Genomic DNA, 27,357 nt, shown 5'->3' with positions numbered 1-27,357 from the left:
AAACTGTGCTGTCAATCACTGTGATGCAGGGAAAGGAAAGGGTGGACACAGACAAAATATTTGATAACTGACAAGTTCTGGTATGCAAATTAGCTGATCTTCCATTGAAGGGAAATACTTCAAATATTGTTTTGCTTTTATTATTTTAATCATTTTAATCAATCATCTTTTAAAACAATTGTATTAAATGAGCATTTTACATCGATCAGTTTACAATACAAGCTTTAAATGCTTAGCTATTCAGCCAATAATGAGAAGTCAGTTCATACAATCAAGTTAACATTGAATTAAATGCTTTACAAGAGAGACCACAAATATCTCCTGAGTCTTCTAAGGCACTCTAGCTGATATTGCCATAGCCTGCTTATTTATTTGTTGATTTAATTCCTATCCTTTGGGCACACATGGCACAGCAAAGCAGAAAAACAGAATAAGGTAAAGAGCTGAGTGTGAAGCCTCCTGAGCCTGTGGGTACATGACGCAGATGGTTGTGTATGTGAGTGTATGTGTGCATAGAGAAAGGTAAGACTAGCACAGAGGACAGAAGGGAGCTTTGTGTGCTTTCTCATATCCAGCTCCGCTTACTTTCTATCTCTCAGTTAGATTTCAGGCATCATAAACATGCAGTGGCTCCTTTTGACTCTCTTCACTACTTACTATCATCAGGTAAGTTGTGCTGCATTCATATATTTTTCTTTAGCTATGTGTTTAACTTTACAGAGTTTATGCTGCCAAAAAAAAAAAAAAATGGAGAGGCCTATGGTAGGAGCAAACATAAGCTGCTGCTCTGAAGCTATGATGTTAAAGCTGCATTTCAGGCTTGCAGACTTGCCCAGATCACATAGTTCGAGGTGGGAGCTCGCTCTCAAGAATCTAACAGCAGTTTCCGAACCAATCTAACTAATTCACAAAACATTGTCACTACTTAACCATCAAATACAACCAAACTCAGCTTCATTTTCTAAATTAGTTATGGTGTTAGGGAAACCCATTTTAAACTAGACTTTATTTGCAAGTCTCTATACATTAAAATTATTATTTTTCATGTGACCCAGCATGAAGACATGGCAAACAGTGACACGACATCAGTTTACTGCATAGACTTCTCAAGCCTGTATGCTAAGAGTCATCCCATGTGTTGGACTTTGTTTTAGGTGGGGGTGAGGGAAGTCATTGGAGTGTCAGTTAGGCAAGTTAAACCCTCAGGTTCCAACACTATGTAATAGTTTAGAACTTCAAATTTTTATCCCATTTGGCATGCACTGCAAATGTCAGAAGACACTCAATTATTGTTAGTGCTCAAGTCAAAGGGTGTTGTCATGTGGTATTTTCTATTCCCCTGCAGCTGCATCCCAATCCAATTTAAAATGCAGCGTTTGGCAAGTAAAGGCTGCCTATGACCTACTTTGCCTACAGTGCAGACACACTTCATTAGGACATACTGCATCCAACTGCAAGGAACACTGTGCAACGCACAGCAGGTCAAACCCAGCCTCTGAACTGTCATGAGTAGTGCTCCCTTAAAATCAATGGAATTTTGATGACCTGTGTTTGACGTGTTCCAAATGCATGTCAAGCACAGAAAAACAACACCTACTGACATGAGCCCTTATTTCCTTTAAAATGATATTTTAATACATGTGTATAAATTATAATATTGTATTTTATTGTGTTCTTGATATTGTTTGACACCTTTTAACAATAATGAATCATTTAGATTGTAAACTCTCACAAACAGGGCCCTTCTAACCTTCTTTTATGGATTTGTATTTAATGCCTAGTACACACTATGAGAAAATTGGATGAACGATCATCCAATTTTCCACAAAGGTGTGTATCGTGATGTACTGACAATGGTGTTTACCCTAGGTTCACACCTAAGCGTTTTCAGTTTTGCAGAAATGCACTACAGTCCATTTAACGTGATTTCCTATGGGACAGGTTCACATCTCCACATTTTCACCAGGTGCGTGTTTTGGAAAAGGTCAGGGCATTTTTTTTGTTCTATAGACTTCAATGGAAATGCTGCAGAAAAGCATGTAGTGCGTTTTTGTTGCGGTTTTTCCACCTTTTTGATGCGTTGCAACAAGAATAAAAAAATGCATCAAAAACGCATGTACTAAAATGCAAAATGCACCACAAACCACAATGCAGAAACGGATAGGTGTGAACCTAGGGTCAAGGATAAGTTTGCCTTTCAACCAAAAATAATAAATGCACATTTTCTGCAAGTCAAAAAAATGTAAGTTTATTATTCTTGGTTGCAGGATCCTGGAAAGCATCACACCAGTGATCATTGCTAGTGCCATACTGGTATCCTGCAGACCTGTCAGCATACAGTATCAACTTGCCTGTACGGGATGTATGGGCAAACAGATAAACTGACAGGAAGAATCAATGCATGTGGAGTGCCATGGTAGTTCATTGAGTGCTACAAGCTGACAGCCGCTAAGGCTGTTGGGACTTGTAGTTCATTCATTCACAGAACACAGTGAACTAATGATGTGGCCGTGTGGACAGAGCCCTGCATGGCCACGCTGTTTTTAAACAGTGACAACTAGTACGGGGAACTTCTCTTCGTACTTCTGTCATAGGGAGGGGGGTGGGCAGCAGGCCGGAGCTGCAGCATTAGGAGCATGTTACATGGTCCACCCTAAAAACGGGTGGAACATGTAACATGTTCCCAAAAGTGAACTTATCCTTTAACTTGTACAAACATTCTTGACTGACAAAGGCAAATGTAGGCAAACATAACTGCTTACTAGCGTAGAAGAGGAAGTGTAGAGTTGTTACCTGCTCCTGACCACATGTGCATTTTTTTTCTCCATTCAGTTACTTCCATACAATTATTGTACACATTGGATAAAAATCGAACGTTGTATTCACTTACGATAAAAATTTTCAAGCTTGCACCTTTGTTTTTTTCACCTGAATAGTTAGAATTGGCTGTCGAAAGCAGTACACTAAAGGACAGTTAACTGACTGATCGTTCCTTGCACTGAAATTTTCGTAAATGTTCTTATCGTGTATATGGGCCTTTACTATTCTGTCTCCCTTTATTTTGAGAAGAGCTGTGCAAACTGTTGGTGCTCTATAAATCATGTATAATAACCATTATTAATATAATTTGTAAGTATAATGTAGAAATACTAGTGTATTTTTGGATTTGCCATAAATGTTCATGGGGAAAATAGAAAAGAAAATCTGGAGGATTTAATTTAGAATCAAACTGAGTAGCATGATAACGGGCACACACATTTACAGTCATTAATGGACCACCATGGCAAAAACTATTATATTCTGATACCTGTATATGAGTAATACTCATTTTACTCATCTAATTTTATTATGGTTTTATCCCATTTATATCCACAAACGTAAGGCCCCATTCACACTTGAGAGTTTTGTAGCTCGAAACTCAAAGCTCCAGGACTCTTAACAAGCACAAATCCATTCATTTCAATGGCCTCTGTTCACAGCTGATCGTTTTGTTACCTAAAGAAAGTACATGGGATTCTTTTAGGCAGATTGGAGTGTTTTTGGCCCCACTGGCTTTAAAGGAAACACCTTACAACAAAGGAAAAACATACAACATGGGCATTTTATGAGCATTTTGTTGCTCCCTTTCAGGCCAAACAGCAACTCGCCACCTGAAAAACGAGTAACGTGTTTTTTTCTAGTGTTTTGTCGCTCATTTTCCAGCCAAACAGCAGCTATCCACTCCTTATTTCCTCCCCCTAGTACTTTCCATTGGCTAAAATAAAAATACCTGAAACTTGAATACACATGTACAATGCTTGTATACACTTGTAAAACTCTCATATAGAGACTTCTGAATACACCCTCTTTTCTCATAGTCTAATTAGCTATTATTCTCATTCGGTACGGAACACTCATAGCTATACAGATGTAACAATATTCTACAACAGTAGCCCACATTTTTTAGAGATGGAAATATATGTCATAGATGCCTTGAGAGGATACTTTTGACGACCACTTCTGACTCCGCTTATGTGTACTCTCCTTACATAGAGCCTAGTGTATACCATAATTATCTAAAGTACATGCTACTGTCAGTATTGCTATGGTTACGTCTATCACTTTTGCCTTACTGTGGAACTCCGTCCTCTGATGTTCTACATATTAATATATTGTCTTGATCCCGTCTGCGTTACGGGAGAACGTACAAGAAATTTTGCACGGACTGCGATCCGTATGTGTCTATCATTTGTTTACCTTTCATACTTCGATAAAACGTTTTTTTGGAAAAAAATAAAAATAAAAATAAAGACTTCTGAAAATTACTCTGCTCAGGTCTGAATGCAGCCTTAGGCCAACCATATATGGATCGAATCTCAGCTGGTTCAGCCAAGATTTGATCCATCTATGGGCAGGCTGGTTGTATTGAGGTTAATCCATCAATTGATTTCCGTATAACCAGCCTGTCATATTTTTTGCATGTGATCACTGCTAGCTGCTATAGCTGCCAGCAGTGATCATTGTGTTCTGAAGGCTCCCTGACAACGGACCATAATAGCACTGTGGGAGGGATTCCCCCATCAACACTGGCTGCGTTGATGGGGGAACCAAGCAATTTTCTTTCCTTCAACCCTTGGTGGAAGGAAGGAAAATTGTATAATCTATGGCTTAGTTTAGCGTCACTTTCAGGATAAAAACTGTTGAGAGTGCAGAGTTTGCTGTTCATGGACCGGATTATCCACCTTGTACATAATTACATGTCCCCCTCTGTTTGCTTACATGTGTTCTATATTAGAAGTATTAGATCATCTTGAGAAACTACAGTAATAGCAGTATCACTGCAAGGGCTGGGGAAGATAAATCTTTACTGTCTAGTTTAATACATTTTTCTTAGATTCTTGGTGGAAACAATGATACTAAAAGGTTACAGATCTTAAGGCACCTCATCCAAAAAATGTTAGTAAATGTCTCAAAGCAATACAAAATAATATAATTAATTAAAAAAATTAGGGCTAAAGCCTAAACTGGATTACTTATGATCTGCATTGACAAAATTGCCCCAAACTAATGGAACCAGCAATATAATCAGTCCAAATATTGAAATCCTGATATCAGAAAAGGTTATGTGTCATACATCCCTGGAACTGGAGCCTGTTACTGAAAAGCTGTTTTGAGCCCAAGCAGATTAGGACCTGCCAGTGTTTGCTCTTCTATTGGTGTTATGAGCAGCTTACTGTCAGACACGCTGATGCTACATGTGGTCATGAAGTGGTTAAGCTTGTGCTTGCCTGCCGCAGTCCTCTCCTTTGCTCTTGTGAGCATTCCAGCTCCCTGCTTTACTTTCTAAATAAAAGGATCACTTTAACTCAGGCACTCAAATCTGTACATGCTTTTGATAGTAAAGTATTTCCTGTTGAGCTAATCCCTTAAATCTTTGGTTGTGTATAAAATTGAAAACGTGCTGTCATATGGGTAATGGTGAAAGATTTGGCATGGGCCTGTTTGTAAAGGTTACAGTGTGTAGAATAATTTCTTAAAAGTAGTGTAGCGCTTAACCTAAATAAACCTCAAAATCAGAAAGTGACAAACACACTGAATAAACATAAATATATATATAAAAGTGCATCAAGTGCCCAAACAAAAGTGACCAATGGTCACCCTCATGCTCTATTAACAGTGAGATATAATAATGAAATATATAAGTGAAATATATTAACAAAATATGTGAAATCACTCATATAAATAAACAGCCTATAATATATCAAATGACCCCTATATACAGGGGATATAAAGAATGTGACAAGTGACAGATGTGACCATACAGCAAATCACTTAAAAAACTCAAAACAAATATAAAATTGTCCATAAATAAGTGCTTCAAACAACACAAAAAACATGCAGCGTGAAGATAGTGATGGTATCGGTGAAAGTGTCAGCACACTTTTATCCTCAGTGGCTAGATTGCCTCCTCACCTCCTTTAGGTGACCCAATGGGCCATTTCACTTTCAGGATCACACCTGGATCCTACTCCAGGTGTGATCCTGAAAGTGAAATTATTTGGCAGGTAATTATTTGACCTGTAGTTCCTCTCCCAAGTATTCAGTCAGATACTCCAGGCCTCTCAGGAAGGGATGTGTCTGTCAAAAACTTTTCTCACCAATACAGCATGGAGAATTCCTATTCCATTTAGCATTTTCAAGGGTATATATAGTGAAAGACTTCAGAAAGGACACTGAAATACTTCTTGCAGCAGTCCTGTTCCTGATCCCTAATCATGTGTTTGTCTGTGCTCATCAGACAAACACATAATTAGGGATCAGGAACAGGACTGCTGCAAGAAGTATTTCATGCTAAATGGAATAGGAATTCTCCATGCTGTATTGGTGAGAAACGTTTTTGACAGACACATCCCTTCCTGAGAGGCCTGGAGTATCTGACTGAATACTTGGGAGAGGAACTACAGGTCAAATAATTACCTGCCAAATAATTTCACTTTCAGGATCACACCTGGAGTATGATCCAGGTGTGATCCTGAAAGTGAAATGGCCCATTGGGTCACCTAAAGGAGGTGAGGAGGCAATCTAGCCACTGAGGATAAAAGTGTGCTGACACTTTCACCGATACCATCACTATCTTCACGCTGCATGTTTTTTGTTTTGTTTGAAGCACTTATTTATGGACAATTATATTTGTTTTGAGTTTTTTAAGTGATTTGTTGTGTGGTCACATCTGTCACATTCTTTATATCCCCTGTATATAGGGGTCATTTGATATATTATAGGCTGTTTATTTATATGAGTGATTTCACATATTTTGTTAATACATTTCACTTATATATTTCATTATTATAGCTCACTGATAAAAGGGCATGAGGGTGGCCATTGGTCACTTTTGTTTGTGCACTTGATGCACTTTTATATATATATTTATGTTTATTCAGTGTGTTTGTCATTTTTTGATTTTGAGGTTTATTTAGGTTAAGCGCTGCACTACTTTTAAAAAATGTATTTTACACTGTCGAGGTATCAGTTTAAAGTGTTGGCTGCTATTGTTTAGGCCACTTCCTTAAGTGCAGGAGGATTTTGTGTATATTTTTGACTTACACTGTGTAGAACTATCCAAGATTTACTTACGATTCATCATATCTTCCCTGTTTCTAATCAGCTGATTTTTAGTCAATTAGCACCAATTTATTTCATTATTTTATCGGCATAGATTTTAAAATGATCATTTCTCTGCCATAGAGAGTAGTGTCTTCAAACATTAAATCACATGACACATATTTTATTTCTTCCTAGGTTAAAGATGATTATAGCCATATTAGTGCACTTGCAACAGAAACAATTAAGTATTGTCTGTGAATTTTTTTATTTACACTAACATCTCTTTCAGGGTTTACCCCTTTCTTCAAGGTCCAAGCAGTGTTCAAGTTTGAACCTGGGTTCACACTGATGCGGTGAAGAATTCTCAGGGTTTTCCGTGCAAATTATGCACCGCATCAGAATTGGACCCTGTTCATGCGAACCAATGCGGGTGTGTATGCAAAATGTGGTGTGATGTGCAAAATTGGATTGCATAGGTGTGACTACCCATGCGACCAGGTGCGGACTGACAACTCATGGTGCCCCCAGGCAATAGGGGATCATGGGGCCCCTGTGTCCTTGCCCAAACTCAAAAAAGCCTATGAAAAAGGTACCAGGGGCATCTCATGGGGCCCCCTACTGACCCCGGGCCCTCAGGCAGTGCCCGAGTTTCCAAATGGTCAGTCCGCCCCTGCATGGGTCCTGCACCTTTCTGGTGCGGTGCGATTTGAGCCATACAAAATGCACACAAATCGCATGTGATTTGCACAGGAATGTGGTGCAGTTCCTGTGTGAATCACATGCGATATACCGCACCACATTAGTGTGAACCTAGCCTGTTAACCCTTTGAGGACCGTAAGATTTTGGAACGCCAAAAGAATCAATTGTTTTGTTTTTAAAGTTCGTACACTTCAGTTGCTGTAACTAAGCCATTTCATGAAATAATTGGCAAAAAGCTAGATCTATTTGTTGTTTGTTGATAAGAACTAATATTTTGACTCAAACCAAAAAAAAAGAGTTTTAAGTTCTTAATCAGATGATACACGCAATTAAAAACATGGGACAAATACGTCCCTTGGTGCTCAAAGGGTTAATGCAAATTAAAGATGTATCATTAACATTACTCAATTGTTTTTGTCTTAAGTTAAAGCAAATCTGAAGTGGCAAAGTACAAGAGTCTAGCTCTGCTTCCTGAGTGGTATCAACAGTGGTTCAGACAAGTTACTGTCACATCTGGTATGCGTTATTATATACTGCAGATTTGTTACACAATGATTTGACATCTGCAACAATAAGAATTTATTTTGTTTAATTTATGTTTGCCTAGTAATACATTTATTTTCTTGGATACATTTCCTACAACAATACCACTCTGTATTTCTTTGAATTACATTGAAAAGTACATATATATATACATACTTTGTATCCATTTGACCATCATTAGCTTCAGTATCTCGTATAATGTAACCATAAGCACTGCATGGCAGTGGTAGACAGACAAAGATTCCGAAATAGATGTTGAAATTGTGTCCAGTTGTGTTCACAAAATATTATTGCAAATGCACCTGGACATAGCTTTGACATTTATCTCAGAATGAATATTTCTTTTTTTAACAGTTGCGTTTATTGAAATTGCACAAAAGTATAACAAAGCAAGGTACATAAGAACAGGCAAACTTATGGCAAGCAGTAGAAATACAACACACATGGCATTCCAATGCTAAGGATCATACTGAGTCAACTGGTCATCCGAAGTGAATGGGGGGGGGGGGAGAAAAAGGGGAAGAGGAGGGAAACCCCTGAGGGGGGGGGGGGGGGAGAAAAGAAGAGGGACAAAGAAGAAAAGCAAATCATAAACATAAACAATGCAAGCAAATAATCAGTATGAACTGGACATGCCTGTACAAAGTTGGACAATTACGGCAGAATGAATATTTCTATCTTGTTGTACCAATGGAAATATTATCATGATGTGCTTATTAACTAGAAAACAGTTTGTGATTGTGTGCTTATGTCTATGGTAGTTGATATTAACCCCTTCCTGACCAGGCCATATTTTGCCATACGGCGCTGTGTTACTTTAACTGACAATTGCGTGGTCATTCAACACTGCACCAAAATTTAATTTACGTTCTTTTTTCCTCACAAATAGAGCTTTCTTTTGGTGGTAGTTGATTTCCTGTGCGGTTTTTATTTTCAGCACTATAAACAAAAAAATGACAATTTTGAGAAAAAAACTATTTTTGCCAGTAAAAAAAGTAAAAAAAGTAAAAAATCTAATTTCGTCATAAATTTAGGCCAAAATGTATTCTGTGACACATCTTTGCTAAAAAAAATTCCAATACATGTAAATTAATTAGTTTACGTGAAAGTTATAGTGTTTACAAACGGCGGTATAGATACTGGAATTTTTTTTTTAATCGTAATGGCGGCGATCAGCGACTTATAGCGGGGTTGCGGTGGACATTCCGACACTGGGGGAAACTGACTTGGTGTCGCTGACATCCCCAGTGACACCAATACAGTGATCAGTACTAATAAAAAGCACTGACACTGTACTAATGCCACTGCACAGGAAGGGATTAATAGTAAAGACATGTTGGGTGCTCAGAGGAATTTAACTATACCCCCCCCCTATAAAAGACACAGTACACCTTATGACTGGTACACACGGGCCAAAGCTCAGCCGGTTCAACAGAAACATTCAGCCATTGTGTACAACAGCCTGTCCAACAGAAGCCAGCCTAACCATCGGCTTTTATCAAACAGATATGCTGGAATGCTGGAAAACCAGCATCCTATCAGGGCTTGCAAAAAAAAAAGTCTGTGAGCGCTGATTAGTGTGTTCTGGTGGGGGGGGGGGGGGGGTTTGGCCACACTAACATCGCTTAGATAGTACAATGGGTGAGCCCACTGGGTTGAAATAAAAAAACTATCATGTGTACCCCATGTTAGTCTAAACAGGGCGGGTTGTGCTTCACTATCATTTAACTTTACTAAGGATCTTGACCCAAATATATTAGGACTCCCATGCCCGTGACACACAGGGAAGAAGTCCCTGCACTTCTTTGGAAAATGCAGCCAATGGCACCCGCCTGCAGGTCCGCAATTCTCTGTGCGGGTGGTGCGGCTGCATGGATTCTCGTTCGGATCCGCAATGGCACCACCCGCACATATGTGAACCTAGGGTAAGAGTGGACCTTGATCAAGCTGATTAGTGGATACTTGTAAATATCAGTAGATCCATCTTTTTGGTTTTCTCTAAGACGGTACTCCAAGAGGATATAAGAGACACCATTAATACATAATTAAATGCATTTTTTTATATGGAAGTACTTGATTATGACCTAGTTTCAGCCATAAAATAGAGGTGGAGTGTGGAAGGAAGAAGCATGTGAAGCCAATCAGTTGATATGCTGACGAGTAGTGGGTCCAGGATGACCTGGGCTCAGATGAGGTGGGTTGAATTATATTTAGTCATAAAAAGCTAAAATAAATAAAAGCTAAAGCTAAACATTGCAACTGTAGATACCCTTCCCTAGGTAGTAGTTCTATAGACTAAATTTAGTGCTGCTAGGCCATAGCTTAGTGAAAACCTGAGAAAATCAAAACTGTCAATCTGTGCTCAGGCTGGCTAAGTGTTATGGTTTGCTTCTGCTTGCTGTTGAGGAGTGTCCCTGGAAAAATGTTGATACAATACAACAATTTGAGTGATGAATATATACACTGCTCAAAAAAATTAAAGGAATACTTTTAAAACACATCAGATCTCAATGGGGAAAAATATCATGCTGGATATCTATACTGATATGGACTGGGTAATGTGTTAGGAATGTAAGGATGCCCCAACGTTTGATGGAAATTAACATTATCAACCTACAGAGGACTGAATTCAAAGACACCCTGAAAATCAAAGTGAAAAAATGATCTAGCAGGCTAGTCCATCTTGCTGAAATTTCATTGCAGCAATTCAAAAAGGTACTCAGTAGTTTGTATGACCCCCACGTGCTTGTATGCATGCCTGACAACATTGGGGCATGCTCCTAATGAGATGACGGATGGTGTCCTGGGGTATTTCCTCCCAGATCTGGACCAGGGCATCACTGAGCCCTGGAAAGTCTGAGGTGCAACCTGGTGGAGTCGGATGAACTGAAACATGATATCCCAGAGGTGTTCTATTGGATTTAGGACAGGCGAGTGTGGGGGCCATTCAATGGTATCAATTCCTTCATCCTCCAGGAACTGCCTGCATACTCTTACCACATCAGGCCGGGCAATGTCATGCACCAGGAGGAAACCAGGACCCACTGCATTGGCATAGGGTCTGACAATGGGTCCAAGGATTTCATCCAGATACCTAATGGCAGTCAGGGTGCCATTGTCTAGCCCGTAGAGGTCTGTGAGTCCCTCAATGGACCCTTTCACGTCTGTCACATGTGCTCAGGGTGAACCTGCTCTAATCTGTGAAAAGCACAGGATGCCAGTGGCAGACCTGTCAATTCTGTGGTTCATTGGCAAATGCTCTATGGTGCCGGGCAGTGAGCACAGGGTCCACTAGAGGACATCGGGCCCTCAGGCCACCCTCGTGAAGTCTGTTTCTGATTGTTTGGTCAGAGACATTCACACCAGTGTCCTGATGGAGATCATTTTGTAGGGCTCTGGCAGTGCTCATCCTGTTCCTCCTTGCACAAAAGGAGCAGATACCAGTCCTGCTAATGGGCTAAGGACCTTCTATGACCCTGTCCAGCTCTCTTAGAATAACTGCCTGTCTCCTGGAATCTCCTCCATGCTCTTGAGACTGTGCTGGGAGAGACAGCGAACTTTCTGGCAATGGCACATATTGATTTGCCATCCTGGAGGAGTTGAACTGTCTATGCAACCTCTGTGGGGTCCAGGTATCACCTCATGCTACCAGTAGTGACACTGACCCTAGCCAAATGCAAAACTAATGAAAAACAGTCAGAAAAGATGACTAGGGAAAAAATTGTCAGTGGCCTCCAACTGTAAAACCATTCCTGTTTTGGGGGTCTTCTCATTGTTGTCCATCTAGTACACCTGTTGTTAATTTAATTAACACCAAAAGCAGCTGAAACTGATTAACAACCGCCTCTGCTACTTAACTGACCAGATCAATATCCTAGGAGTTTAAATGACGTAATGCTATGATTAAAAAGGGTTCCTTTCATTTTTTTGAGCAGTGTATGTCCCAACAGCCAGCCACTAGGAGGCTTATTGCCAGTGCTGGATAAGAATATACAAAGCATGTGTGTGAGCTTTTCTCTTCCAGGCCTGCAAGGTGTGTTTCTGTTGCTCTCTTTCCTTTCCTTCCCAGGCCTGCTGCCTGGTGAGGGTGTGCAGTGCAAGATAGTCTCCCAGGCCTGGGGCCTCAAGCTTCCTGGTGTCCTGCTGCAAGGTATATCCGGGGGAGGAAGCGTAGGAATGTGTAAGCCTGGAACAGGGTGCCGGGGTAAAACTTAGTCAGCTGAACGATGCCTGGGAGTGCTGGCTAGAAGCTGTAGACATTGCAGAAAGTTCTGGGGGCCCATTCTAGGGGTATGGGTGCTCCATCACAGCTGCTTTACAATCGGAGAATATGGAGTGACAGTCTGGCTTAAAGGGCCTTCTTTTGTTTGGACTGTGGATGGAGATCCGGAGTCTTTATCTTTGTTCTTTTTGGGCGTCCTGTCCCCCAACCCCTCTCTCCCTTAATTTACTGGGTATTTAATAAACTCTGTAAACTTTCTTAAAGTTACTCACACCCAATTTCTTCCACCCCATGAAGAGTCGAGAAGTGAGGTGAAATGCTAGTGCACTGAGCTACCTCCATTACTACTTAGGTGTAAGGGGTGCTACCCAATAATAGGTGGTTTTGTTGTTTTATCATCATTTAATGGGCTTCATTTTTTCTTCATATTTTTAGTTGGAGTTATGTGTAATTTTTCTTACAGTGTATACACAGTCAAACTTTTTTTTTTTTTAGTTTTGGATTGAGCAGAGAATGGTTAGAATTATCCAGGCCTCCATTAGAAAGATTTACCTTCACTTCTTTTTCCTGCTGATAATGTTTGACTAGACAGGAAATGAGGGTTACTCCACACAGCAACACAGACAGAAATACCAACATTTTCTTTAGTAGAATAGAAGAGGGCCTAAACCTCTGTCAGATTTTTATTGTTGTTTGTCTCCCTGTGCAGATTTTTCCTCACTTCTTGTCTGGTAAAACCATTTTCAGACACACAGGATTTAGGAGTAAAAAAAACCAAACACGTTCTAATCCTTCCTAGAACATAAAATAAAAAATTAAGGCTCAGGCAGTGAAAGGGGGTTCATTTTCATGTTTTAACGTTACATTATTAGCTTCAGTGAAAAGGGTCACGTGGCTTGCAACCTAAGAAAATATTCTGCTAAAGTGATGGCATACTTATAAAGTGCATATTGCTATAGTTTCTTTGCAGGGCAGAAGAGCAAGTAAACTCTTTGATGGCGAAGGACAAAGCAACAGACTCAGAGAACATCCAACGAAAGGAGTTTTGTCACTGGCCATGCAAATGCTCCAATAAACGTTCATGCTCCGTGGGAACAAGCCTGGTGAGGGATGGTTGTGGATGCTGTAGGATCTGTGCTAAACAACTGGGGGAAAGTTGCAATGAAGCAGAGGTGTGCGATCACCACAGAGGTCTGTACTGTGACTACTCAGCTGATGCCCCAAAGTTTGAAGTCGGGATTTGTAAATGTAAGTTTGCTTTCTTATTGTTGGCTGTATTGGGGGTTTGATAACTGTTCTTTCATCATTTGGTGATTTGTAAATGTGAACTTAATATTATCGATCAGTGACTACCATGCTATGAATTTTACTTATGCATTTGATTTACTGCTTTATGTTTGTCAAGAAAGTTAAAAAAACACAATGAAATATACATTTCAGAGCATCTTCAAATAATATCCACACCAGATTTGCAAGTGTTGCTGTATTACAGATAGTCCTTGTGTTTTCCTGAGAAGCACTACAATTCTAAGCAGTCATATTTGTAGGGCCTGAGTCTGCATACAGATGAGGTTCTAAAGTCTTGCCAGAATTCAGACAACCAAGATCATGTGGCTTGGAAGCAAGGAGATTGTGATTAGAGATGAGCGAATTATTCAAAAATTCGATTCGGCTGATTCGGCGAATTTCAGGAAGAAATTCGATTCGATGCGAATTTATTCGCTACGAAGTTAACTTATAAAAAGGGTTTCTAGGCTTCAGAGAGCCTTTAAATTAGTGCAGAACACTATACCTTTAATTTAAATGCCCTTGGAGATGAGGAAGGAGAAGGATGAGAAGAAGGAGAAGATGGAGAAGGATGAGAAGAAGGAGAAGGATGAGAAGAAGGATGAGAAGAAGGATGAGAAGAAGGAGAAGGATGAGAAGAAGGATGAGAAGAAGGAGAAGGATGAGAAGAAGGAGAAGGAGAAGGATGAGAAGAAGGAGAAGGATGAGAAGATGGAGAAGGATGAGAAGAAGGAGAAGGAGAAGGATGAGAAGAAGGAGAAGGATGAGAAGAAGGAGAAGGATGAGAAGAAGGAGAAGGAGAAGGATGAGAAGAAGGAGAAGGATGAGAAGAAGGAGAAGGATGAGAAGAAGGATGAGAAGACGGATGAGAAGAAGGAGAAGGATGAGAAGAAGGACAGTTCTGTGACAGTTTCTGTCTATTTCTGACAGTTCTGTGACATTCACTCCATACAGCGGTTTCAACCGCTGTATGGAGGGAATGTCACAGAACTGTCAGAAATAGCCTATTTCTGACAGTTCTGGGACATTCACTCCATACAGCGGTTGAAACATTGTATCTATTTGTTTCCATAAATGACATTCTGCAGATACACTTAGAGGAGCTCTGCAGATACACTTTTTGCCGGCTTGGAATTATTCTTATTTTCATCCTACTTCTTCTTCTTCTTCTTCATCCTCATCCTCTTCTTCTTCTTCTGAGGATGAGGATGAAGAAGAAGAAGAAGAAGAAGTAGGATGAAAATAAGATTAATTCCAAGCCGGCAAAAAGTGTATCTGCAGAGCTCCTCTAAGTGTATCTGCAGAATAGAGGAGCTCTGCAGATACACTTTTTGCCGGCTTGGAATTATTCTTATTTTCATCCTACTTCTTCTTCTTCTTCTTCATCCTCATCCTCTTCTTCTTCTTCTGAGGATGAGGATGAAGAAGAAGAAGAAGAAGAAGTAGGATGAAAATAAGATTAATTCCAAGCCGGCAAAAAGTGTATCTGCAGAGCTCCTCTAAGTGTATCTGCAGAATAGAGGAGCTCTGCAGATACACTTTTTGCCGGCTTGGAATTATTCTTATTTTCATCCTACTTCTTCTTCTTCTTCTTCTTCTTCATCCTCATCCTCTTCTTCTGAGGATGAAGAAGAAGAAGTAGGATGAAAATAAGATTAATTTCAAGCCGGCAAAAAGTGTATGTGCAGAGTTCCTCTGTTTCTGACAGTTCTCTGACAGCTCCTTCACATGTACAGCGGTTGAAACATCTGTATCCTAAATGGAAACTAATAGATACAATGTTTCAACCGCTGTACATGTGAAGGAACTGTCAGAGAAATGTCAGAAATAGCGGAGCTCTCTGCAGGGACACTTTTGCCGGCTGATCGGGAAAAATCCGATTCGCGCACCCGAAGTAGGCAAATATTCGGATTCGACGCGAATCAAATTTTTCCTGAAATTCGTATCGAATTCCGGTTCGCCTGGTTCGATTCGCTCATCTCTAATTGTGATCATCACATGCATCACTTACGCATCTAAAGCTCTGGGCTTTCAAACAGAATGATACAAAGACAGCTGTATTTTGCAATATGATGCTGTGAACAGTGGAATGATCTTATCTTTATAATAATAATGCAGGCATTCATTTTGTGTGTGTGTGTGTGTGTATATGTGTGTGTGTGTATATATATATATATATATATATACACACATACAAACACACACATATATACTAATACAAACACACACACACACTATATTGACAGAAGTATTTGGACACCTGCTCATACATGCTCATGAACTTTAATGGCATCCCAGTCTTAGTCCGTAGAGTTCAATATTGAGTTTGCCCACCCTTTGCAGCTATAACAGCTTCAAATTCCCCCCCCAATTTCGCTCATCCATGTCTTTATGGACCTTGCTTTGTGCACTAGTGAGCAGTCATGTTGGAACAGGAAGGGACCATCCCCAAACTGTTCCCACAAAGATGGGAGTATGAAATTGTCCAAAATATCTTGGTATGCTGATGCCTTCATTGGAACTAACGGGCCAAGCCCTGAAAAACAATCCCACACCATAATCCCCCCCCCCCTTCACCAAACTTTACACTTGGCACAATGCAGTCAGGTAAGTAATGTTTTCCTTGTAACCACCAAACCCAGACACTTCCATCGGATTGCCAGACAGAAAGGCATGATTCTTCACTTCAGAGAACACATCTCCACTGCTCTAGAGTCCAGTGGTGGCGTGCTTTACACCACTGCATCCGACACTTTGCATTGCACTTGGTGATGGCTTGGATGCAGCTGCTAGGCCATGGAAGCCCATTCCATGAAGCTCTCTATGCACTCTTGTGATAATCTGAAGGCCAAATTAAGTTTGGAGCTATTGACTCTGCAGACAGTTGGCGACTTCTGTGCACTGTGCGCTTCAGCATGCTCTGTTCCCACTCTGTCATGTCACGTTGCCTACCACGACATGGCTGAGTTGCTGCTGTTCCCAGTTGCTTCCACTTTGTTATAATACCAAACAGTTGACCGTGAAATATTTAGTAGCAAGGAAATTTCACGGATGGACTTATTCCACAGGTGGCAACATATTACAGTACCACACTTGAATTCACTGATCTTGTGAGAGCAACCTATTCTTTCACAAATGTTTGTAGAAGCAGTCTGCATACCTAGATGCTTGATTTGATACACCTGTGCCCATGGAGGTGATTGGAACATTTGAATCCAATACTTTGGGCAATATAGTGTGTATATATGCTGTGTATATACAGTTGTGTTCAAAATAATAGCGGTCAGACATCACTTACCTGATCAATCACTGTTTTTGGTGGAAATGATATTTCTACATGGCAAATAATTTACTAGCAAGTGTTGAAGAGTAATAGAAATCCAACAGACCCACCAGTCATGACATGCATGCTGCTGATTCTGTGTAATTGAATCACTAATTGAAAGGGGCATGTTCAAAATAATAGTGTGAAGTTCTATTAGTGAGGTCATTCATTCTTTGAAAAACAGGTGGCAATTATTGCCCTTATTTAAGGAAGGAAGGCAGCAAATGTTGTACATGCTGGTTACAGTGCATTTCTCTCTGAAATTCTGAGGAAAATAGGTCGTTCCAGACATTGTTCAGAAGAACAGCTTACCTTGATTAAAAAGTTGATTGGAGAGGGGAAAACATAAAGAAGTGCAGAAAATAATAGGCTGCTCAGCTAAAATGATCGCAAATGCTTTAAAACCAATACCTGAAAGACGTGGAAGAAAGCGAAAAACTACCATTCGATACCATGGATAGAAGAATAGCCAAAATGGCAAGGACTCCACCAACAATCAGCTCCAGGAAGATCAAAGAAGTTGTAAAGTTACCTGTGAGTACTGTTACAATTAGAAGACGCCTATGTGAAGCCAAGCTATCTGCAAGAAGCCCCCGCAAAGTCCCACTGTTGAAAAAAAGACGTGCTGAAGAAGTTACAATTTGCCAAAGAGCACGTTGACTGGCCTAAAGAGAAATGGCGCAACATTTTGTGGACTGATGAAAGTAAGATTGTTCTTTTTAGGTCTAGTGGCCGGAGACAGTTTGTCAGACGACCCCCAAACACTGAATTCAAGCCACAGTACACTGTGAAGACAGTGAAGCATGGTTGTGCAAGCATCATGATATGGGGATGTTTCTCATACTACGGTTTGGGCCTATTTATCGCATACCAGGGATCATGGATCAGTTTGAATACATCAGAATACTTGAAGAGGTCATGCTGCCTTATGCTGAAGAGGAAATGCCCTTGAAATGGGTGTTCCAACAAGACAACGACCCCAAACACACCAGTAAACGTGCAACATCTTGGTTCCAGACCAACAAGATTGACGTTATGGAGTGACCAGCCCAATCCCCGGATCTTAATCCAATAGAAAACTTGTGGGGTGACATCAAAAATGCAGTTTGTGAGGCAAAACCAAGAAATAGAGAAGAACTGTGGAATGTAGTCCAATCATCCTGGGCTGGAATACCTGTTCACAGGTGCCAGAAGTTGGTTGACTCCATGTAACACAGATGTACAGCAGTTCTCAGAAACAGTGCTTATACAACTAAATATTAATTAAGTGATTCAAAGGAAAGTAAAATCTTCAAACATTTTTCAGTTTATATAGTGAATGTTTGAGTTTTAAAGAAGAATACAAACACTGCTATTTTTTTGAACAGTCTAATATTCACTTTTCTTCAATTTTTTGTTCCCAATGCATTTGTGTGTATGGAAATAAATGCTATTAGGATTGTGAGCTTTATTCACTTTTTTCAACACGCTTCTATTATTTTGAACACAACTGTATATATCTCACACTTTACACAGCAATTTTTGTCAATAACATTTCTTCAGCATTTTACTTTTTCATAAACTATTCCATGTGGCCATTTCTCAAAAACTCTCATGCTAAATGACTAATCATGCTAAATTACTGAGTCTAGAATGACTAGGCCTGCCACAGTGCTAACATTCTATTGGCCCAGCTTCTTCATCCTGATGTCCACATATGAGCAACTGAACCCCATAGACTTGTATGGAACCAAGATATGGATCAAAGCCAGTTTGTCTCCCAGCCCATAGAAGTTTATGGACCTCTACTGTACATGTGCAGACATCAGAATGAAGAAGCCACCAGAAAAGATGTAAACATTGTGGCGGACCTCCACAGTCAAAATTTAATGGGATGGGGGCAAAAAGCTAACAACTTTTACTGAACGTTTACTTACCCTTTAAAGCTCCTGAGCACCCCGAGACCTGAGTGTTTTTTTTGTTGTTAAAATATTTTCAGCATGACATAATTGAGAGGGAAATTGGTCATATACGGCATGTGCATGTATAAGGCATAGGGACGCCTTATAATTTTTTTTTTTTATAAATGTATGTTTATTGATCATAATAAGTACATGGGACAGTAACAAAATGCATCATATCCATGAGGTACAAGGTACAAGGATTGTAAGTGAACGTTTGCTAAACATAGTATGTTGATGACCAGTAATACAACAGTAGGTGAATTTATGGCTTAGTATGGTGTCCTTTTTCGGAAAAATATGATCTATGGAACATTCAAACTTATAACAAAGACATGTGTATTGATTAGCACATAGTATAAATATACCTGATATCTTCTATCCTTGAACTTACAGATATATATGCTGTTGGATGTGAACTCAACGGTGTGCTTTATCAGAATGGACAGTCTTTTCAGCCAAGTCCCTTTTACACCTGTCTTTGTATAAGTGACACAATTGGATGCTCTCCACTGCTTAATTCCAAACAAGATGGAAGCCAATGCACAGAGTCTACAGATGTCACTAAAAAAAAGGCTGATTTATCAAACTGTGCTTTAGAGAAGAATGCAGCTATGACAGAAAACAAACTTATACCAGGTATACAGCATTATCTATCAAGTTCCTTTTGTTCACTGTAAGGCCTCCTATACAAGTGTGCCAACCTGTTGACTTAAAGTGGTTGTAAACCCTATCATACACCCAGTGCAGTGTAAAACAAGGTAGAGAGAGTGCACCAGCCTTGTGCATTAACTCTTCTTCAGAGTGGTGGATTGCCCCCTTGAAATGCTACCGTTATTTGGAGGGTGCTCTTGCATTTGGGACTGGTCTTGGAGACTAGGTTGCTTTGGACCCTGATATGCTTTTGCCATTGAAGTTGTTTGTGAGTATACATCCATTTTATTAAATCAATAAAACTACCACTCAGGTAATGCACAAGGCTGATGTGCCCTCTCTTCCTTGTTTTACAGTGCTTCTTCTCAGTTCTTAGTACCCTTAGGGGGCAGCAAAGCCTATTTCAGTATTGGAATTGCTAAGGACCTGTGATCCATCTATTGCCAGTGCACCACTCTTGAGCGCAGGGGATTTTTGATCCCTCCCTTGTCAGAAAAACTTGTCAGAAGTGATAGAGGAACAAAGCAGCAGACAGGAATGACACTGGTTTGGATTGCGAAAAGTACACACTATAGAGGGATATGCTTTGTTCATATTTCATGTCTGAGGTTTGCAACAACTTTAAAATAAATTCTGTTTCAGTCCACAATATTATTTTATTATAGTTTGTAGCACTGACTATGTAAGTTTGTTGAGTGATATTGAGCCAGACATTCGCAGTATGTAAAACATACATAGAGGTCTTTTTTTATGTTATCTAGTGATATTGGTTTGTTAGGTTTTTGTGGGTTGGACATTTTTTGGTCTTTGTGTGTAGGAGTTGCAGATACAGTAACAAATTTGACAGCATGTTAAGTATTTACAAAGCATCTGGGATTAATGGAGGAAATATCAGCTTTGAGTTGTTCAAAGGAAACAAACCCTGAAAGATATTTGTAGGCTGATCTTATGAAAATTCTAGTTGCTTAACTGTCTGTGGCTTCCAATATACAAAACAAGCATTCAACAAGTGAAGTGAACACCTTATTTTCATATATATTTCATATAGACGGCGCTTAAGGTCATACAATCAACTAAGTAACCATATATACAAATTAGAGTGATAACAATGGACAAAAACAAATAAAATATTGGTATTCAGTCCCAACATGTGAATTTAAGTGCAGTAGTGCTGTATCCTTAACGGTGAACCTCCGTACTGAGGTAACAAGTGCTTCACTGTGCTCACACTGATGCCCCACATGGATGTAAATTCACCATCATCCCATGACCATCTATCTCTAGGTTAGTCAAATGCGCTTTTGGGACTATCCCAGTATGCAATATGATATTGTTGGCCGGTATTCCTTCACACTCTTAACCCTGGTAACCGGTGACCCTCCACTAGGGCTGCATCAATAATAGAAGCTCCTCTCCTCCACAGGCAGTAATTCATATTATGAGCATAAAATAAAACAAAATCAGACAACCCATAGTGTAAAACCGTAAGAGCTTTAATAATGGGGTCAAACAATAAAAATGCCACTCACAAAAAAAGTACTTTCCTGGCACTAGGTGTATTCAGCCTTGTTGTATATGAATGGAAGTTAAAATGGCCGCTGCGTTCTAGCGTGCGTTCCAAATGGCGGAAGTGACGTCGGCGGAAGTTGTGTCATAAAACCTTGATGCGTTTCGGCCAATAGATCGTCTTTAGGAAGTGCAAAATCCACCATTTTGAAGATGGTTTTTATACCCTTCAGTCACAAATCAATTGCTCAATCATACTGCAGAGAAAATTTTTTTTCATTTATCCACTGATTCTGCCATTTTATAAATACATTTACCCTATTTCTGTGTATAGAAATGCATTAGGGAATCTTCCCCCTTAAGAACACCACTATGTGCCAACTTTTCAAATAGATTTTGTATATGTGTAATTAGCATCAATATAATGGCTTAACCATATTCCATTGGGCGCTGACTTTATTCAGCAATGTTGAAGTTATTGTTAAAAAATTAGTGCCACAGCTGTACTATGATTGAGCAAATGATTGGTGACTGAAGGGTATAATTACCATCTTCAAAATGGCGGATTTTGCACTTCCTGAAGACAATCTATTGGTCGAAACGCATTGAGGTTTTATGACGCAACTTCTGACGACGTCACTTCCGTCATTTGGAACGTACGCTGGAAATTATTGGAGCTTTAGATGGCCATAGATGGCCAGCAGCCAGAGCCATTGATCTACAAAAGTTTGCCAACATTCCCGTTAGACAGAAGTTGATCTAACAATCAATTTCTGTTAAATAGGGATGACTGCAGATGGAACGACATTTGGCTGGTCCCTGATGAACCGGTTGAATTTCAGCTCATCTATGCCAGCATTAGCATGACATTCAGGTAACTAGTATTTTTGAAGAACATGAGGTCAGTAGTGGCAACCTATATACTTTCTTCCATACAGGTTTCCTTTAAAGCCTTGTAATTGTATTAGATGTTCCAATAAAGGTAGGAATCATTGTTTTCTTTAAGGCATTATTTGGCAGCACTTTTCCTTATCAGGATTCATAGTCTATTCTGTGTATGAGAAGCAAAAAATTATTTTTGAATTAATAAACTGCTGAAGGTTGAAGGTTGACTAAATCTGCTTTTAGCATTTGTGATCCAAATATATGAGATGTATCTTGTGTATAATATCTAGATCAGTGACCTTAATCAGTAGCTGTCACTGTGTAATGTAAGTGTTAATAGTAAAAGCAGGGTGTAGTGCTAAAAAACAAATAACGGGGAGCTACGGAGTTGTGACGTCACGCCGCGGCGCCAAGAGAGCCCCGGCGGCCATCTTCAGATGGTCAGTTTTTTTTTGTTTGCCTATACTCATTGTTTGTACTTCACTTGAATAAACATCGCCTGTTTAGAAGATATCACAATACCTCCTCTTTTGGAGCTCCTTGTGAGCTACTAATACCCACAGAGCGGGTGCATCACATATGGCAGTGGATACCAGGCAGTGAGGGGCACCTGACCAAGACCAGACCATTGAGGGATCCCCAGTCCTCTGGAATTGATATTTCTTAATGCGTATCTGGTGAGTGCGCAATCTCATTATTCCTATCACCATAGCACCAGACTAGACCACTGGACTTTGAAGATCATCTGGATCTCCTGTGCACTTTTCATTGTGGACTATTGTTTGATTCCCTAGTCCTGCACTTTGCACTTGATTGGTCACTAAACAGTGACAACATTATCACTTTATGCTGCACTTTATTTCAATTTATTTATATGAGCTGGTTTCATGCGTTTTTATGATGTATGCATGCATTTACCATTGACACGGGTTTTTGCACCATTCAGTCACTTGATTTTATTATTTGATATAAGTACCGTTATTTATTGTTTTTTAGTGCTACACCCTGCTTTTACTATTTATTTGGAGGTTTTATATGGTACCTTTTGGTGTTTAGTAGCTTTATTTCTGTATAAGCGCTCGCTTGTTTTTTCAGATTATTCTTAAGTGTTTATTATTTATTCTTAGATTATTCTTAGTTTTCATGTATACTATGGCTTAGATGCTTCTTATATTTGAAGATGACTCACAAGCTATTCCGAATCTGTTTTGTCGGATCACTTACATTAAAAGTAGAAATTGCACTGTAGGCTTTTTTAAAACCAATAATTTAGCACATTGTGTGTCAATGACAGATTACTGTCATTCATATAATAAAGGCATGGCTTTGTTTAGGCACATTTTCAGCAAAACAATATGTGCACTAGTATTGGTGGAATTTTTGTTGTAATTATCATCAGTGAAACAATAACTGATCACTAAGGAGATTCATCTATAAACAGTGAGCTAACAAAACATTTCTTGATGCCCATAGTAATTAAACAGCTTGCAATCGCACTGCAGTACAAAACTTAAAGGACTCATTTTAACTTGCTTTGGACTCAGAAATGCGATCAGGGAGCAGTGCAGGAGCTGCTGCCAGGCATTTAGAAGGCGATACTGCCACCTCCTACATGTTGTTTTTTTTTTACACTTGAACAAGGTTTTGGGAATTCTGTACTGCAACCACAAGCCTAGTATTTGAATACATGGAAAATGCTTTGCATGCATTTCTGATGATGAAAAAAGGCTCTGGACAGCATTTGGATATGGAACAGTTAAACAACGCTGCTAAACTCAAACGCTTATAAATGTGGTTAGCCGCGTTTACAAGCGTTTGGCATTTGAAACGCTGATAAAATCTACTCCTGAAAGTTTGGTGTGTTAAAAAAAATGACTGTAAACTCAACTGACTGTAAACGACTGTACATGGACACATAGGAAAACATTAGGGAGAGTTCAGGGCTGCTGAAAAAAATGCAGAAAAGCTCCTAAATGTGAGTTTATCAGCTGCAGTGTACATGGAGCCTTATAGCTTATTAGCAGTAGTTCTTTTGTTCTGGCTAAGGGGTGGGAATTTCATGCCATAATCATGACTTTATCTCTTTTTATCGTTTATGAATTTAAACATCATTAGAAGACACAAACATTTATAGGCAATACATTACCAAACTAATTCTGTGGGTGTTAAACGCTACTTCACTAATGCTTTTGCTGCCACTAATGTAGTATTCACATACTTGCCTGTCCAACAACATAGAGACGTGGTGATACAAATCTAAAGCAGTACCTGTTTGGAGATATGCTATCATATAGCGCAATAACAGGATTTCTTTTTAAGCTATTCCATGTAAAAGTGCTGCTTCCCTCAAAAACAAGATGATGCTACACATTACTTCTGGAAACTGATAGAAGGTTCACAACTGAGCAGAAAGTCGCATACTGAAGATGTCAGATCACTTTCGATTGTACGCTCCTTGAGGGTTAGGGACTGATGTGAATGTACAACATACGTATGTAAAGCACTGCGTAAATTGACGGCGCTATAGAAGTACCTGAAATAAATAAATATCCAACTTTATTAAAGCAAGACAAAGCGCACTGTCTACCTACTACCTAGGACCAGGGGCGGACTGACAACTCATGGGGCCCCCGGGCAATATGGAATCATGGGGCCCCTGTGTCCACACCCAAAAAAAACCTATGAAAGGTACTAGAGGCATCTCATGGGGCTCCCTACTGACCCTGAGCCCTCGGGCAGTGCCCAAGGGCCCAAGTGGTCAGTCCGCCCCTGCCTAGGACCACCCTTCTCTGATGTTTCATCCAATATAGGATTGATCATACAGATGCAACCAAGCTGTTCACAACTAGTCACACATGTATTACGGGGGCAAGTCCAAGGGGACATTTTCTTCCTAAATTAATTAATTATATCAGTACACCATTCTAGTGATAAATCATATGAATATTTTTTTCAGATGTCAAATTTAACCTAAGGAAGTATTTTTAGTTATGAAAAAAAATAAACTGGATCATTTGTAAAATAAACTATAAGCAGGTATTGGTAATAGTTATCCACTTGCCAGTGGATACTTGAGATAAGGTAAGCCACACCAGGAAGTACCTGGCAAACATTGACTTTCATAAAGGGTTACATACTTTAATAAATTAGAAAAGTGCTGCTTTACATAAAAAGGAAAGGAAACAAAATCTATGTCCCTTCAATAGCTAGGGAGAAATGAGAAAAGGCTGAAGTGAAATCTATGTGTTAATGCTGAGCTCCAGGAAATAGAAGGTAGGAATTGTTAATACATCTGCACCAATGGAGTGTAAATTGTGTATTACTTATCTTCAGAATACAGTATTTTCTAAAAAGATGCTAAGCCAGTGGTCTATTTAGCACAATGTAGCCTCCCACCATTCTTTTCCCATGCCAACTGACCAGTCAGAGGACTGCCCCCAGAGTAGTGTGTCCTAATACTTGGTATGAGCAGGACATAGAGTGGACCTTCTTCCAATCATGTTGGTGACAGCCAGGGGCGAACTGACAACTCATGGGGCCCCTGGGCAATAGGGGGTCATGGCGCCCCTTTGTCCTTGGCCAAACTCAAAAAAGCCTATGAAAAAAGTACAAGGGGCATCTCATGGGGCCCCCTACTGACCCCGGGCCCTCGGGCAATGCCCGAGTTTTCAAATGGTCAGTCCGCCCCTGGTGACAGCAGAACTTTAGTAGTAGAGTACAAGGGAGATTTTCGGATTTCCTCACTCTACCCTTTTTATTGTTCTCACTGCCACCCTCAGGCATTGGCTGCAAGATGAAATGTAACATTGATTTCCTGGGGATCTCTTTCCCAAGTTCAGCATTGTTTTGTTCCAGTTTCTTTTTTAAACCTGACAGGGGCTACAAAGGAACATGGGAGGTAATTTTTAAGAGGCAAGTTCTGGTAAGGAGGAAACCACTTTAAAATAAAAGAAAATGTAATGTGCTATGGGTTCAGGACCATAAAAGACAATACGAGGGAGCCTGGAGTCCAGCTTTAAATCTCTTATAATTCTAACAGGATGTTAGAAAAATCCACATTGGAGTGCTGAATGCTGTGTCATTGTGAGGCTGCATTCACACTTGAGTGTTTTGTAGTTTGAAGCTCCAAAAAAGCTCAAACTTAAAAAAAATCAATTGTTCATGAATAGGCACCATAGAGAACAATTGATTTTTTTTTAAGTTTGAGCGTTTTTGGAACTTCGAGTTCAAGTGTGAATACAGCCTAAATTAGTATCTTTACCTTTCAGTTGGATTTGTAAACATGTCTAGTATTTCAAACAGGTGAGCTGCAAGAGAAGTAACATATGTTTTCCTAATTTATATTTAATGCAGTGGCTACATATTGCATATTTTACAAGCTAGTCTTATAAAAGACTGCATATTCAAAGGAAAAGTAAAGGGATTCCTATATGTGAGAGATGATAGTACAAGCAATCAATGGCTGCTACTGGATCAGTATTTTGTACTACTAAGGCTTGTTTGCTGTCAAATATCTGATTTCAGAACTTAGTAAATACATCTTTTAGGAAACAATTTAGGGCTAGTGGTTAAACCAGGGTCACTTGTTTACCGTGTTGTGATTGAATTCAGGTTAGGGGTTTATTTTTAGGATTGGGTTAGGTTTTAGAGTTCAGTTAATGGTTAGGGATATAGTTATAGTTAAAGTGTTCGTGAAGGCAAAACGGTTTTTACGTTTTTGCTTACAGTGGGAAGGCTTAAACCATTTCCCAAGTTTTTTTATTGCTGGCTGTGTCCCTCTATTTGTCCTGTGACTACTGTCACCAGAACAGATAGTGAGAAAAAAATCCAAAGTTTAAGGGTTGTCATGAAAGCAAGAGGTGAAGGGAATGCAACTCTTCCAGCAACAACAATCTATGAAATTCCCCTCCCTTTGTGGACACTTTCTCTTACTTCCAGTTTTGTCTTCAAGACAGGTAGTAAAGGCAGACCTCCCTAGCAGGAAACAGACATAAAAAAATAAAGTACTTTAATCCTTTTCCAGCTTTCCTTTGTATCTTTGTATAATAGCATGAGAAACAACTTAATATTCAAACTAACAATTTTAACATGCTCTTATGTATTGCAGATAAGTTCTGGGCTTCTAACCTGCTTCCTCATCTGACAGCATTAAACCAATGTCTACCTTTCAGGTACACGTATAGATTTGGTCACATTATTGAACAATGTTAAG

General features: G+C 39.6%; 1 protein-coding gene across 1 annotated transcript; it reads left to right on the top strand.

The window, feature by feature from the left end:
• Positions 1-536: 536 nt before the first annotated feature.
• LOC149470277 (cellular communication network factor 6-like) lies at positions 537-27,356 on the top strand. The gene is made up of 4 exons (XM_089665398.1): positions 537-666; positions 13,508-13,796; positions 19,497-19,739; positions 27,253-27,356. Exons 1-4 carry the CDS (start codon positions 622-624, stop codon positions 27,354-27,356), a joined length of 681 nt encoding a protein of 226 aa, XP_089521524.1. The 5' UTR covers positions 537-621.
• The last annotated feature ends 1 nt before the right edge of the window (position 27,357 follows it).

This window comes from Staurois parvus, unplaced genomic scaffold, assembly GCF_062004578.1.
Source record: "Staurois parvus isolate SC_StPar_1 unplaced genomic scaffold, SC_StPar_1.0 ptg000048l, whole genome shotgun sequence".
NCBI lineage: Eukaryota > Metazoa > Chordata > Amphibia > Anura > Ranidae > Staurois > Staurois parvus.
This window is presented reverse-complemented; position numbering and strand designations above follow the sequence as displayed.